Source organism: Moschus berezovskii, chromosome 4 (assembly GCF_049115385.1).
Source record: "Moschus berezovskii isolate FMDL1 chromosome 4, NW_MosBer_1.0, whole genome shotgun sequence".
Lineage (NCBI taxonomy): Eukaryota > Metazoa > Chordata > Mammalia > Artiodactyla > Moschidae > Moschus > Moschus berezovskii.
The window spans coordinates 604629-620136 of record NC_142463.1 but is presented as its reverse complement, the minus strand read 5'-3'; the positions used below and the strand labels follow the sequence as shown (position 1 = coordinate 620136).

Sequence of the window (15508 nt, the reverse complement as noted above, 5' to 3'; positions counted from 1 at the left end):
CCCGAGACTGAGCTTGGCAGGGCATGATAAGATGAGTCTCAGCACACTGTATCCAGTTTGGGTTTTATTTAGGAATTTATAAAATTCCAGTGTCATCCATATTCATGAGCCTTCACACGTTTGCTTATAATCTCCAGATTTCAAAGTTAAGGCCAAGGGCTGGATGGTAGCTATGGACACACGTGATTCGGAAGACATTCGAAGAGGAGATGGACACATGCCCCGTCCCGCCAGGTGCTCGCAGCCCTGGAGCCGCAAGGCACAGGCCCGGGCGGCCACCATGTGACTGGCAACCGCCACCCGCACAGACACGGTGAATACCGGGGTCCTGCAATGACGCACATGTGCGAAGTCTCTCACGGGGATTTAACAAGGTCCCTTTGGGGAGGGAGGGTGGAGGCGGCAGAGGACCTTGCAGGAAAGACACAGGGAGCTGTGGGCAGACTCCTCGGGAGCCAGAGCGCCAGTGGTAGGGAGCTGACCTGGGAGAGGCCCTGAGACCCTGCAGATAGAGGAAGGGCTCCCGGGGATGGGCCCCCCTGGGGAGGCAGGAGGGCACCCTTCCGTCCTCCCTGGCCATTGGCTCCGCCTCGTCTGGGGCCGCACACACGCCGTCGGCCCCGCCTACAGACGGGCATGTTCAAAGCCACGTGGGCCAGCGGGGACTTGCAGTGGGAAGACGACTCTTGGTCTGGTCAGGAATGGCAGTCGCGATGAGTGAGCGTGAGTTAACAAACTGACAGAAAGACCTCCCGTGGGGCGGGGGTGGGGGAGAAGGTGTGCTAAGCAGTGGGGACTCTCCGGAGGACAGTCAGCCTCTCCAGGAAGTCGCGGACCAGGGACTGGATGACTCAGAGCGGACCGTCACCTCCGGGGGACAGACGGCCCAGGGTCCCCCCTCCCCCTTCACCAAGCATCCTGCCCTGTGGAGGCCTGGGACCGATGCCCAGACCAGCCCACCAGACACCTGAGCAGGACCAGGTGCTGTGTGGCTGGGACAGCCTCTGCACCCTGGGGCCAGCCGCTTACCTCTCGCACACGCGTCTGAGGACGCCTGGGGGGTGGCCTGCGCACTCCCCACTATGGACTGCAGGGGTGTGGGAAGGCGCGGCCCGGAGCCCAGAGCAAACACCAGAACCCAGTGGATGGGGGAGTGCTGGTGGGCGCGAGGGAGCTGAAGGTGGTGCAGACAAGCAGGCCTGCTGCGGGTGGGGGGGGTCCTCAGTGGAAGAGTGGGGGGCCTAGCTCCCTCACCCCCACCTGTGTTCCTCAGAGCCCTGCCCAGCGGCCTCGGCTCTGCCTGCGTGGAGACCCCGGCGCGGAGGCCAGGCCGTCTGAGAGCCGCCCCCTGCCTTCTGGTCCTCGGGAGGCCCTGGGCTCTCGCTTGGGGCGTGACACCCAGTGTGCACGGGGCCTCCCCCCGGCCCTGGGGTCTGGGTCCGTGGGCTTTCCAGCAGCTGGAAGAGGCGGGTGGAAGAGGCGGGTGGTCGAGGCGGGTGGTCCTTGGGGAGGAGGTCTGCGGCAGGCAGGGGAGAGGAAGGTGGGAAAGGACGAGGGCAAACGTTTGGCTTTTATAAAGTCAAGGAAATTTATTTCCTGAGGTCATGACAGGAAGCAGGAGCGGCCGCAGCTGTGGGCTCTCCCAGTGGGCGGGAGATTGGCCGCCGAGCGGGGTGACTCCGAACCACAGCCTCCTTAGTGTTCATGAGGTGCCAAGCGCAGGGCCGGGCCAGGGCCGCCAGCTTCGCTGTGAGACCTCAGGGCGGGCGGGATCGACACGTACGCGGGGTCCAGTCGCTGGGTCAGAGTGAGACGGACCCTCGCGAGGCGGGTGCAGCTCCTTGGTCATTATCGCTTAGGGCCCCACGGGAGAGTCTTGGGGGCCACCTGAGCCCCGAAGCTGGGGAACTCCTCGGAACTGCTCATGTCGGGAGCCTGTGCGGGAGCACACAGCTTCAGGGATGGCCGCCCTGCAGCGGTGCCCCGGACAGTAGGAGCGTGGGACGCCGGGGCAAGGCCTCACCTTCTCGCTGCTGCTGGCGGTCCAGGGGGCATCGCGAACGACGAAGCCCTTGGACGGCGCCCTGGATTCCTCATGGGCTGGGGGCTTCATGTGCAGCTGCAGCGCCTCACTGTCCACCACGTCAGCCAGCTGTGGGCACAGGCGGTGTCAGTGTGTGGCAGGGCAGCCCACCGCGCCCGGGGACCCCCCCCGCAGGACTCACGTATTCCTCCTCCAGGCTGAGGATGTGGTCGATGGCCTCCTCCACGTTCTCCGGCAGTCCCGTCACGGTCACGCAGTTGGGGTCGGGGGCCCCACTCTGCGGGAAGCGGATGTCCACCTGGAAGGGGCGCACACAGAGCCAGGGCGGGTGAGGGCCCCGCGCGCGTGCCAACGGCCCCCTTCTAGCGGAGGTCCCCTCGCCCTGTGGGCGCCTGGTGTTCCGAGTTCACACTCCTCCAGACGCAGGGCCGCCCCGCCCGCCGCTCACTGCCCAGCCATGTCAGCTGTCCCTGCTGTGGCCCCACAGCACCTCACCACCTGAACCTCGGGTCTCTGATGGTTCGGGGGTATGCAGCCCATCTCCCCGTCTGCTCTGAGGGCGAGCCGTGCTCCAGGCTCAGCCTGGGGACTCACCTTGAACTCATCCATGATTTTGCGGATGGCTTTGCCACGGGCACCGATAATACGGGCGTGAACGCGGTGATCTAGCGGGACATCCTCAGAAACCATCTGCTCAAGCTCACCCACGATCTTCAGGATGGCGTCCCGGGCAGCCTCCGTGTTCTTCTCATAGCCTGTGATGGTGATTTGGTCCTGCGGCTGAGAGAGAGGATCTGGTCAGAAGGCACTCCAGGGACACCTGACCACAAGCACCAGGGGGCAGGCGACATGAGGGTGCCACAAGGAGCAGGTGCTCGCTGGCGGGCTGAGGGCTGAGCGCAGATGCTGTGCCTGAAGGGGAGACCGGCAGCCCAGCAGGGTGGCAGCACCGCCGCTTCCCCGGAGACTCCCCGAGAAGGACAGTCGCCACCACGGGGTGAGGTTGCAGGCACAGACAAGCAGACGCTGGACTGCTAGGGTGCAGGGAAGGCCCTCCGCTGGAGACTGAGGCCTGGAGAAAAGCTGCAGACGTCGCAGCTGGCATCCCACCCTCAGCAAACGTGAGATGCCAGACCCGAAAATACCAGCAGAGCAAGTGGGGACTCAAAGCAGAAAGCAGACGAGAAACTCCAACTCGAGGCCATGCCCCTCAGAATAGGAAAGAATACTACGACCCTGGAGAAAGACACGCCACGATGCCAAGGACCCGAGCACAGCAACGAGCATCTGGGTGCTGGACAGGAGCAGGAGCCCAGAGTGGCCCCAGGAGAGGGGCCCACCCAGGAGAGAGCAGACGCCAGGCCACAGCAGGGCAGGCCCCCGGCCCCTACCTGGCTCCCATCATCCTTATCAGGAAACTGGATGTTCACGTCATGCTCCAGGCGGATCTGGGTGATCACCGCCCCCTTCCTCCCGATGATCTTGGGGTGGTATTTGGGGTCCACAGTGACACTCAGCTTAAAGCTCCGTAAAGCCTGCCAACGAGACGAGGTGCAGTGAGGCGGGAGCGCTGCCACCCTGCCCTCACCGTCGCCGCCAAACCCCTCTGTCCTCTGCCCGCGGGCATTGCGTCACCTCTGCACCAAGAACGAGGCTCAGCTTTGCAGCTGACCTCTGCGGCCCGCCCCCAGCAACCAAACCAAGGGCCTGAGGATGCCGCTCCTGCGAGCAAAGGCCTCCAGGCGGACCAGGCACAGTGCCCACCTGGCTCCACCTCCTGAGCTTGAGACACAGATGGACGAGCAAGTGTGCAGAGAGCTGGGCTTTCAGGGTGGTGGGAAGCGAGCAGGCCCCAAATCCCCAAACCAAACAAGAACACCAGACCCAAAAAGGGAACAAAAGTGTGAAAGGATGTCCACAGCCAGAGCCTCAGGCTTGGCCCTGGGCAGAAAGGGGACCCCAAGGCTGGCAATGTGGTCGAGGCCGACTTGAGGTATATGAGCTGCCGTCACCCCCACACTGCCCGCAAGGGCCTTCAGGTCGCACAGTACCCGCCCTGTGTCATGCCAGCTTCAGAGACACAGCAGCTTCTTGAGTCCCCGAAGGCAAGGAGACAGCACCCAGGGTGCCAGCGGGGCCTGCCCGGGACCTCTCCTGGCACTGCCCCCCAGGCCTCCCCAGCTGAACCCTCCCTGGAAGGCTGGCAACGGTCTTCATATTTACTTAAAACACAGCTAGTGACACGAAGTCCAACTGTTGCTGCCTTCCTAAAAGAGGGCCAGGCCCCTGACACCACCCCCAGTGGGAGCTCCTAGCCTGCGGGACCCTGGGCTGCGACGCAGGATCACCGGCCCCGTCTCTGCTGTCCAAGCCCCTGGCTGAGGGGTGGCCTGGGTGCTGAGGGGCTCGGCCCCGGGATGCCCGGCCCTCACCCGGTCCTCCTGCTCGGCCTGCAGCTCCTTCACCCGCTCCAGCAGCCCTGCCTTGGCCCGGTCCAGGTTCGCAGCCAGGCCCGTAATGGCGATGATGTCAGACTGCAGCTCGGGCGCAGGGACGTGAATGTTCACCTGCATGGAGATGGGGGCAGGCCTGCTGCAGAGGGCGTTCCCGGGGACACGGCTCTGCCTCGGGGCAGGGAGGGTCGGGGGGAGAGTGAAGCTCGCGGAGTGGGCAGGAGCAGGCGGCCCTCCCAGCACCCAGCCTCCAGGGAGGCGACCTGCAGAGCAGCTTTACCTCAAACTCGTCCATCATCTTGCGTATCCCACTTCCCTTCTGGCCAATGATGTAGCGGTGAAGGTCAAAGGGCACCTCCACTTCAATGGTGACAGGAACCAGAGCCTGCAGGACGGGGCTGGGGTCAGGCCTGAGGGTGAGGGTGGGGAGCCCGTGGGCTCAGCAGCAGGCCTTCCTGGGGCACAGTGCCACTCTCCATGTGAGGGGACACAGGAAAGGGTGGGGGATGCAGCAGCCGCTCGGAGAAGCGGAGCTGCGCAAGCTCAGGGCCTCAGGCTCTGGGGCCCACAGAGGGGCTGGGGCCACGCAGAGGCGCAGCCTCAGAGACCCTAGAGGTCAGAGTGATGGGACACCGCCCGGGACCACGGCCCCCCCGGGGCAGTGCTGACGGCCGGTGTCATCTCTGCAGCCTGCTTGCCCTGGGGACCCGTCTTGTCCCCGCATCACGAAAGGAACCCCATCCTGCCTGCTGCGGTGGGGCTCGCAGAATGCTGCATCTCGGGCCCCTGCGCACTGAGAAGGGAGGGACTGGGTGCCCAGGCCGGCAGCTCCGCGTGTCCGTGGCCCCAGGCCGCCAGCCCCGCTCGTCCGTGGCCCCAGGCCAGCAGCCCCGCTCGTCCGTGGCCCCAGGCCAGCAGCCCCGCTCATCCGTGGCCCCAGGCCGGCAGCCCTGCCCCAAGTGAGTCTCCAGGTGCTCAGGTCTCAGATCTGTGCCCACTCCCTGCCGAGGGCGGCGCTGGGTAGGGTCCCAGCACACCTCCAGGGCTTCCTTGGCCGCCTCGCACTTCTCCTTCCGGCCGGAAATGATGATGATGTCGCACCTCCTGGGGGAGCCGGGCTCGGCCTCCTTGCCCTCTCTCCCCTCCGTGGCGTCCTCGCCATTCTCGTGGACAGCGGGCTCCACGCTGTGCCCTAGGGAGACGGAGGAGCAGCTCAGGCCGCATGCGCCCAGGGCCCAGCATGCCAGAGGCACCCCGGGAGGACAGGGGCCTCCACAGCTGCCTCAGGGGCTGCAGGGGGAGGTGCAGACGGGAAGAGACCACCGCCGGGCGGAGGCAGCACGAGAACACGGCCGAACGGGGACGAGGCAACGCCTGCTTCTCACGTCAGGGAGACAGCAAGCAAAGTGGAAGCACGCTCGGGCCAAAAGCAGCTGGCGTGGTCCGGTTGGGCCACGTGGGAACCAGATGTGACCAACACAAAGCAAAGGACACTGATGGAGCAAGACAGTGTCCAGGAGAGCAGAACACGGACGCAACCGCCAAAGGCAGCAACGACCCGGGCGGGCCTAGAGCGAGCCTGGCAGCAGAACCCACAAGAGGACACAGGACCACACGGCTCTGAGCTGTTGGGTCGCATGAGCCAGTCACCCCGACGACCCTCGAGAGTCCTCATCCTAGCGAGGAAGCTGCGTGGGTAACGGGTGGGCCTGAAGCAGACGCTCAAATGACTCAGAAAGTTGAACAAGTGCGCCATGTGTAAGCCAGGGGGTGAATGCAGATGTATCTTTACATCATCCTGTGCAACCCACTCCAGTACTCTTGCCTGGAGAATCCCATGGATGGAGAAGCCTGGTAGGCTACAGTCCATGGGGTCGCAAAGAGTCGGACACGACTGAGCGACTTCACTTTCACTTTGTTTCAAAATTAGAGGGTAAACATTTGAGTGTGAAACATAAATGCAACAAATATGATTGAACTTGTAGCCCAAGCTCTTCTTAGGAAGATAAGAGATTCACTTCCTCCCGCACACACGGGTGGCTACCGGCACTCAGCTCTCCTGGGCCAGGTTACTAGCCGCTGGGAACCCTGAGGACATCTGAAGGGCCCTCCATCTCTCTGCAACCACGACACACCCCACTCTGACAGACCAGAGTGACCCTGAGCCTCTGGAAGCCCCCGGACAGCCGACAGCCCCCACTTCCCCTAGCCAGGACCCACCTGGGTTCTCTTCTCTGTCTGGGAATTTAATTTGAACGTTATAGTCCCGGGTGATCTGCTGGATCTTGGAACCTTTAGGGCCCATGACTGATCGATGGAATTTCTGGGGTATGGTGCATTCTATGGTCACCTGGGCTTCCTGGGAGGAGACAGAGCAAAAAGGAGAAGTAAAGGCCAAGGTCAGCTGCTAAGGGCCAAGTTCACGTCCGTTTCACTTCTGCCTCCCTCGTCAAAGGCCACTGGTTGGAGGAGTGGCATGGGGCAGGGCCACAGGGGAGGCCCCCCGCCCCTGCCGCACAGCCAGGGACCCTCAGAGGCTGGGCTCTGTCTGCCCCCCTGTGCCTTTCTCTGGGTCTGTGCCCGCCCCCAAGCCAAGGAAGGAGGTGGGGGCTGGGCCTGCGAGACCCCCACCAGCTGTAGGGAGGGAGGCACCCCGCCAGTGTCAGGAGGGGGGCTGAGGACCCGTCCGGATCCCGCCTGCAGGTGCTGGGAGCAGCCGCCCAGTCAGGGCCCAGAGCCTGCCACACTGGGCGCCCACCAGGTCCTCGATGATCTCCTGGATGCGCTTCTTGGCCGCCTCCACGCAGTCCTTGGCGCCCTTGAGGGTGACCTTGTCGCTCTGCGTGCCGGAGCGCGGGAAGCTGACCATCACCCCGCCGTACTCCTCGGCGATCTCCCGCAGCACCTGGCCTCTCCGGATGACGAAGTGGCGGTGGTGCTTGGGGTCCACCAGCATGCAGTCTTCAACCACGTTGTCCTGGGGCGTTGGGAAGGGTGCGGTGTGAGCCCCACCCGGCTGCCCCCCACGGCCCCGCCCGCCCGCCCGCTGGGCTCACCAGGCTCTGGATGAGCGCCTCCAGCTCCCGCTGGGCCTCCCTGACGGCGGCCTCCGTCCCGATGATGGTGATCAGGTCCTGCTCGCGGTCCTCGGCTGCCGGGAAGACGATGCGCGCCCCGGTGCTGTCCCGCACCTTGCGGATCTTCCCGCCCCCTTTGCCGATGAGGAACTTGTGATACTCAGGCTTGGCGCGGATGTCAACGGTGAAGCTCTTGGTTTGCTGCAGAAACCAACCCAGCTTCGTTGGCCTGGCGCCACCTATGCGGCCCTGGGGACAGCGAGGCGGGGGAGCTCTCCTCACACTGCCACCAATGACCTTCCAAACGGGGCTGCTCGGATCTCACCACGGACACCCAGACCAGGCAGCATGTGCACTCCCTCCCCTTCACGAACGAGAGCCCCAGTCCTGCCCCCGACAGCAGTCTGTGCCTCTGTAAGCTGTTCCCACCTCCCTCTGCAAGGGGACGCTGCGGGGAGGGCTGCGCACAGCAGGAAACCCACAGCCCGCCCAGAACCTCTCCAGGCCTGGGCACCCCAACTCCGCTCAACCCCAGCCGACAGCGCCTTGTCCAGTGCTCACTCCCAGGGCTCCAGGTGACCCATGCACCCAGCTCAGAGACAGCCAAGCCAACCAAGGCCTTATCTGACCATGAAACCAGAGCCCAGCAGAGGTCCTGGCCCAGTGGCCTCGCTGAGCGATCCTCTGGTAGGCGGTCTGCAGAGCTCAAGGGGACACACACTGGGCACTCTCTCTTTCCTGTCGTGAAACCAGCCCCCAAGCTGAACAGCAAATAACTGAATTGTTATCTCTAAGTGCTGGTTTCACACAACACCAATGAAAATCTTCAACTTTTCAGACATTCAAACAGCAGCATTTAAAAAAACTAATGAGTCACGGAGCTCATCCCTACAATGTGATAAAAGGATACATCATTACCAAGTGGGCCCACCCCAGAAACTTCAAGGGTGGTCAAACACTAAATCAACCTCGTATTTATACTGGAGAAAGAAAAACCAGGCAAGCATCTCAACAGATCACACACCCATTCCTGATAAAAACTCTCTGCAAACCCAGCACAGAAGGGAACTTCCTCAGCTGGAAGAGCTGCCAAAGACCCAGCCCACCTCGCACGGCGGCGGGAGACTGCGGGCCTCCTCGAGCTCCCAGCCAGCCAGGCTGTCTGCGCGCCACGCTGCCCAACAGCGCACAGGAAGCCCCAGCAACACCATGAAAGGAGACATGCAGGCGCAGGTATCAGCGAGAACTGCAACTGCCCATTCACAGACGGTGTGTTTCACACAGAAAACTCGTCAGAATCCACAGGAGAAGGTACTGGCACTCAGAAGTGGGCTGTAGACCAGAAGCACGGCCCACATCCAAAAGTCTAATCCACTGCTATATGCGGCAATAAAGTACATGGGTAAAACAGTATCGTTTATAATACCACTAAAAATAAAAAACGACATAAATGAAACACAATGAACAAGATTTCCATGCTAAGAATGACAAAGCACCAGTGAAAAGTCAAGCAGTGTAAACCCTGGAGGACTCCAAACTGTCGGGGTGGCAGTCCTCTGGGATCTGATCTTCAGACTCAACACAGCTCCAGTTGGGATCCAAGACAGACTTTCCCCCAAGAGACTGACAGGCTGGCTCCAAACGCACATGGGAAAGCAGAGGGCCTGGAGTAGCCAGAGCAGTTTTAACAAGCACAACGCTGGAGGGCCCCAAGCTGGCTGGTGGCAGTCACCCCGCCACACAGCTGGGACAGAGCAGAGGTCAGAAACGGAGCTGCAGGGGCGTGCGACAAAGGGCAGAGGCGACTGAGTCAGTGGAGACCCACGTGAAGTGATGCCTGTCCAAGGACTTTACCTGAGTGGGGGTCCCATGCACGTAGGCCTGTTAACTCGGAACTACACACGGAGACTTCCTGTATACCAATCATACTTAGGAGGGAAAAAGCCCCAAATTAACGAGCCCAGCAGCAAATTTTCTCCACTGAACATGCAGGCATCCGGCCTGAAGCGGCCCTTCAGGAGACTCGTGCGTGTGCACAGATGTGCTCTAACCTGCCGCAGAGACAGGCTGTGCAGGGCCTCCAGTGGGACGTGAGGACAGACCGCCCCGAGCGGCGCTCACCTTCTCCTCCGCCAGGTGCAGCAGCTGCTTCCGGGCCTTCTCCACGTCCGAGGACGGGCCCCTGATGACCACGGTGTCGCTGCCTGAGCCTTCCACGGGGAAGTGGATGTGGACCCCGCCGCACTCCTCCATGATGGAGCGGATGAGGCGGCCCTTGGTGCCGATGAGCGAGTTGTGGAGTCGTGCGGGGATGGACACCTCCACCTCGGCGATATTGGCCTGGAATCACATGCAACACGAGGGAGCAGGCCTGTGTGGCCAGAAGGGCAGGCCTGCCGCAGAGCCCCAGGGCCAGCCTGCCCGAGCGCCTGTAAGCCAGGACCCCGCCCTGAGTCAAGGCAGGACTGCACCCTTTTCGGCCAGCACGGTGGCGAGATGCCAGAGGCAGAGCCAGCAGGCTGCGCCCGGCCCTGCTCCCAGCCAAGTCTCAAGGATGCAGCAACGGCCGTCCAGGGAGCACTGCAGGCTCACGGAGGGATGTGCAGGGAGCCGGCTGCGCTGGGGAAGCCACTGGCTCTTGATCCAGCACTGTGACCCCACCTGACAAGTCTAAACAGCAAGCCTAAAGGGAGCAAAGTGTTGTGAAATAACTGAACAAAGCCTGAAGATCCATTATAGGAATGCAGAAAATACCTATTATACACCAAAGTAAACTTCATAACATCTGGCATCCAATAAAAACAAACAAAAAAACTGGGCATGCAAAGAAATGAGAAAAAGCGAGCCATCGTGGGAATGAGTAACGGAAAACAACCCGCAATGAGACAGATGTTAGAGCCAGCGGTCCAGGACGCTAAAGCAGGTATTTTCACTAGCCTGCACACGGTCAAGAAGCCAAAGGCAAGGCTGATCGTGTCAAGCTTAAGAACAGAGGGTTGGCACTTACAGAGGTGAGGACAACACACGGACAGTGACTGAAACACTCTTAGCTTTCTGTTGCTTTGGCTGGATTCTCCGTTTTGGCCATTCTGCAGGGCATGTGGGATCTCATCAATAGTGCCCCCACCAGGAACTGGCCTTGCTCCCTCTGTACTTGAAGCGCAGTCTTAGCCCCGCCAGGGGAAGTCCCCAAATCTCCAGGTTTCAGGACAACTCTAAACTCACATATCCAAGCAAAGAACCATGAATAAAACGACACTAAGACACACCAGAACTTGCTAAGAGACTGGCATGATCATCAAACCAGCCAGAAGAGCAGAAACGGCACCAGCAGGGTGGCACCAGCTGTCTCATAAACCACGTGAGAGACACGCAGGCAAAGGATGGAACGAAGCCCACCAGCCTGAGGTGTGGAGGCTGCTGGGGACGCAAGGTGGTGCAGCCTCTGTGGAAGATGCTTCTTACAGAAACACGCACTACTTACATGACACCCCATCTTATCACCCCATGAGAAAGGTCAATCTGAAAAGGCCACAGGTTACTCCAACTGTATGACATTCTGGAAAGGCCAACCGTGGGGCAAGTGAAGGATCGGGGTTGCATGGGCTGGAGGAGGAACGGATGAATGGCGGGAGCAGAAGGCACGTTTACATGCTAAGTACATGCGTACCGACGTTTACTTATTATGTGAACCTTCTAAAAGATAACTGGACATTTAAACACAAAAGCTAAGGGAGCCTGTGGGGCTCACAACGTATGGACAGCACTGCAGTTGGGAGCCAACTGTTCTTAGGTCCTCACCCTGCACTCCAAGCAGCACGAGTCAGCTGAAGATGCCCCAACCCCTGGAGCAACCACTGACCTCAAACAGGAAAATCCACAGGCCCAAAGCAGGGACGGAGCCACAAAACACCAGTCACAGGCCCAAAGTGGGTGACGGAGCCACAGAACTCCAGTCACAGGCCCAAAGGGGGAAACGGAGCCACTAAACACCAGTCACAGGCCCAAAGGGAGAAATGGAGCCACGAAACTCCAGTCAGATCCAAAGCGGGAAACGGAGTCATGAAACTCCAGTCACAGGCCCAAAGGGGGACGGAGCCACAGAACTCCAGTCACAGGCCCAAAGGCAGGGTGCAGCCAAGAAACACGCAGTCAAAAGAGAGCCGAAGAACACGAAACAAAGGGCACAGAGATGACAGACAGCACGGACCCCACATGCTGCAGGGTGTCGCCAAAAGAATGGGCCATGTGTTTGGAGAAGGATGGCACGTGCACTGGCCCCACAGGACGCTGTGGCGATGGACCCCTAAGGAGCAGACACACGTTAGAACTGAAATTGCACTCTTTAAACCTGCCGCTCCTTGCCTTTTACGCTCTCAAAACACCCCCAAAGAGAAAGAAAGTGCAGGTTTCCCGGTGCCGGGGACAGGCAGCAGGCTGCTGGCCCGCCTGCCCCCGCCCCTTACCAGGTCCTTCTGGATGGACAGGATGCGGCTGCGGGCGGCCTCACAGTTGGCCCGCTTGCCAGTGATGACGATGGTCTCCGAGTTGCTGTTCTCTGCTGGAAGGTCGATTTTGGTGTTGCTTTCTTCCCGAATCTGCAAGGAGAGAGGCCTGTGAGGAGCTGACCCCACCCCCCAACCCCACATTCACACCGAGGCCAGCTCGGGGCAGGGCTCGGGGCAGGGTAGGTGGGGTGGAGGCGAGGCATGGGAAGACATGCTAGTGGTCACCTTTTTAATGTTTGCACCTCCCTTCCCGATGATGTTCTTGTGGAACTGCTTGAAGATCGGAACAGAAATCGAATAGCTGTTTTCCACCTTAAAAACCAAAGATGGCACAATGAATCAAGTGAAGTGACCCTCCCGGGCCCAAAGGCCAGACCAGAGGACGGGCTCCTGTGACGTGGACGGGCCAGGGACCACTCCCCTTGCTGCCCGATCCCGAGGTCTGCCAGGAGGCAACTGAGGCCATAGCCGACTGACTAACCAGTGTGCCTGGCCAGCTGCCGCGGGGCCCGGTCAAAGGCCCCCACCCCCCGGGAAAGTGCCCTCACACCCATGGCTCACAGGCTGGACAGGCCCAGAGGCCACAACTGCAGCCCGGGTGTGAGCACGGCACACGTGGAGGAGGGTTGCGGGATTTCCCGCCACCTGGCAGCGACTCCTGAGGGAGTCAAGCCGAGCCCCAGAAAACCCCCAGGAAGCCCCTGGGCACTGGTCGCCCGCTCCCCACCCTCCGCGCCACTTTCCAAACCACTTCTTTACGTTCTAAGTTTTGAGAAAAATGACCAATCAGTAAACGATGCCTCATGCAACTAAGCAGACCCCTCTGTTTACTGGGTGGGATCTTCCCAGGGATCTGAGGACCCCCCAGGAAACAAAGTAACCTGTGCGGCAAGGGGGGCCCCCCACTCTTACCCCACCGGACACGGAGGTCACGACCCTTTCTGCCGGTCGGAATGCTGAGGGCAGGCCGCCCCAGTGCCCAAGCGTGCTCCCTGAAGCAGGTTCGGGGGACCCCCAGCCCCACACCACCCAAGACACTGTCCCCACAAAAGGCGGAAGCGCCCCCTCACCAAGTCTGCCACCATCTTCTGCATGTACTTTGTGCATTTCTCCACCTCATTCTTGGGCCCTCTGAGTTGGACAATATCGCTTTTTTGTGCTGGGTCTGGAAAGTTGATGATAACCTAGAACAAACAATCAGGAGATCAAGTTCAATCATCAACAAGGACTGGACCCCACAATACTGAACCGCTTTTCCAACTGCCAATTACACGGCGGTGAAGGGCGCCGCTGGGACGCTTTACCTCTGGGAATTTGTCCCGAATTTCACGGATCCGTTCACCCTTCTGCCCGATGATTGTGCGATGAAATCTCTGCTCAATGATTAGATCCTTGGTACGCTCATTTTCCTAAAAACATGACAAAGCACACTGAGGGGGACCAGGTGTAGCCCCAGGCAGCGCACCTGCAGCACTCATCCAGCACGTCTGCCTGCGGTCGGGAGCCGGGCCTCCTGCAGAGAGTGGCTCAGACGCTCCCCTGCATGGACGACCATGGGAGAGGCCGCAAGCCCCACGGCTCAAAGCCTCCTCCAGGGGCCGGCTCCCCTGTCAGTGGAAATACCGCACAGAGGAGCGGGCAGAGGTGGGACACACAAACAGCCAAGCAGCCCCTGCCCACAACGCCGGGGATTCCGGATCAGACATGCAAAGCAGGGAGACAACCATCTGCTCCCGCATGGAGGCCACAGCTTGGTCTGGGGGAGGGGAGAGGTGTGCCCCCCTGCCCGCTGTGCAGACAATGTAGGCCATAAGCCTCAACCGCAGCTGCGTGTGGGAACCACCGGGGCGCCAGCACACCGCTGCCATTGGGTGCTGCGTCGGGGAAGGCCGTGGACCCGCTGCAGGGGCACAGCGTGGGCCAGCCAGGCTTACCATGCGGGAGGCGAGCTCCAGCAGCTCCCGCTTGGCCTGCCGCACGCCCTGCGGGTCGCCCTCAATGCGGATCAGGCTGCTCTTCTCGCTGTCGGGAGGGATGCGCACTGACACCTTGCACTGGTCCTTGATTCTGTTTACTGGGGACACAGGAGACACCGCTGGACGCAGAGCCAACCGGGTCCCAACCCAGCAACCATCCCACAGGCAGCAAGGGTGACGAGGCCTCCCTGCGCCCCACGAGGAGCCAGGGGTGACCGCCACCCACAGGGACCACACGCTGGTGCCTCCTGAGAGCTCTTCACGCCCAGGGCGAGGGCCGCCCAGCACCTGAAACACAGCTGAGCTGGACATGGCTGGGGCATTTCTAACATGGACAGAGACCACTTTGGCAACTCATGCTCAGGGTAAATAAAGAAAATTACTCTCAAAAAGATACAATAAAAAAACAAGCCACGAAAACCCAGAGAATTCCACATGACCTGAAAATAAGAGCACCCCCATTGATCCCCATGGGGGCCATGCTGTCTAGACAGACTCCACCCCTGTCTTTGCAAAACCAGTGGATTGTTCAGCCCTCCTGTCACCCCCTCTCAACAGAGGCCCAGGCTCGCCCACCAGGAAACAGGGTCAGCGTTCTGCACACTGGATAGTCAAGGGGAACCGAGCTCCGCAGAGGGGCACCAAGGAGGGGCTGTGCACACGCAGATGCAGCCGGGAGCTGCCCGCCTAAGGCGGCCTCTGTGGGGCACGGCTGCTCTAGGCTGGTCCTCGCAGGACAGGAGCCACGGACACAGCAGACAAGCATCAGGGTTTACAGGAAATAAAATCCAGGTGAGCAAGTGAACCAAGAGAAAGCAGGGCAGACACCAAAGTGGCCTGTCCTTCCAGGAACAGAAACCAGGAATCAGCGTCATGAACTGTCCTTCACCTTCTGTGGAAGGTGAGTGCGTGGGCTGAGCAGCGGGAACCAGTGCAGCTCACATACGGAGCCCAGCACATGGGCCGGACGCTGAGGAAGCAGCAGCAGCGTCTGGCCCCTGCGGACTCTCAGCAAGCAGGGACTGCACAGGGTGGAGCTCAGGAGGGCAGGCTCATGGGCTGCCCCTCCTTCACCTGCACCAGGGGTCAGGGCCAGGGCAGGCTGCTCACGGCTGGAGAGCACTGTGGGGCTGTGCAGCCACACCGAGGGGAGGAGTGGGTCGTGAACCACGCCCGACACCTGTGGATGTGGGCAGAGCGCTCTCCCTATGGCGCCTGTAAGGGCTCTGGCGGCCAGAGCCCAGCCCTGGAGGTCTAGCACAATGCGAGGACATGGCCCCGGGCACCTTCAATGCCAGCCTTGGAGTGGTCCTGTCCAAGGCTCTGCAGGGGACCCCCCGGCGCCCTAGAGGGCCCCTTCACTCACTGTTGGCACCGCTCTTCCCGATGAGGTGTCTGTGGAACTTGTGGTCGATGTTGATCTCCACATAATCCATCCGGTTAATCTGCG

General features: G+C 61.0%; 1 protein-coding gene across 3 annotated transcripts in view; it reads right to left on the bottom strand.

The window, feature by feature from the left end:
* Window positions 1-1569: 1569 nt before the first annotated feature.
* Window positions 1570-15508, bottom strand: part of HDLBP (high density lipoprotein binding protein) — a 62219-nt gene continuing 48280 nt past the window's right edge. For all 3 annotated transcript variants that reach the window (XM_055403273.2, XM_055403274.2, XM_055403272.2), the window contains exons 11-28: window positions 15425-15503; window positions 14017-14156; window positions 13387-13491; window positions 13153-13266; window positions 12308-12394; window positions 12041-12172; window positions 9696-9914; window positions 7554-7775; window positions 7256-7474; window positions 6718-6856; window positions 5535-5689; window positions 4778-4882; window positions 4477-4611; window positions 3436-3579; window positions 2639-2824; window positions 2226-2342; window positions 2024-2152; window positions 1570-1935 (exon numbers count right to left, since the gene is read on the bottom strand). In XM_055403273.2, coding sequence (XP_055259248.1) covers window positions 1849-1935; window positions 2024-2152; window positions 2226-2342; window positions 2639-2824; window positions 3436-3579; window positions 4477-4611; window positions 4778-4882; window positions 5535-5689; window positions 6718-6856; window positions 7256-7474; window positions 7554-7775; window positions 9696-9914; window positions 12041-12172; window positions 12308-12394; window positions 13153-13266; window positions 13387-13491; window positions 14017-14156; window positions 15425-15503 — 2514 coding nt within the window. In that variant the 3' untranslated portion in view covers window positions 1570-1848. The remainder of the gene's footprint in view (window positions 1936-2023; window positions 2153-2225; window positions 2343-2638; window positions 2825-3435; window positions 3580-4476; window positions 4612-4777; window positions 4883-5534; window positions 5690-6717; window positions 6857-7255; window positions 7475-7553; window positions 7776-9695; window positions 9915-12040; window positions 12173-12307; window positions 12395-13152; window positions 13267-13386; window positions 13492-14016; window positions 14157-15424; window positions 15504-15508) is intronic.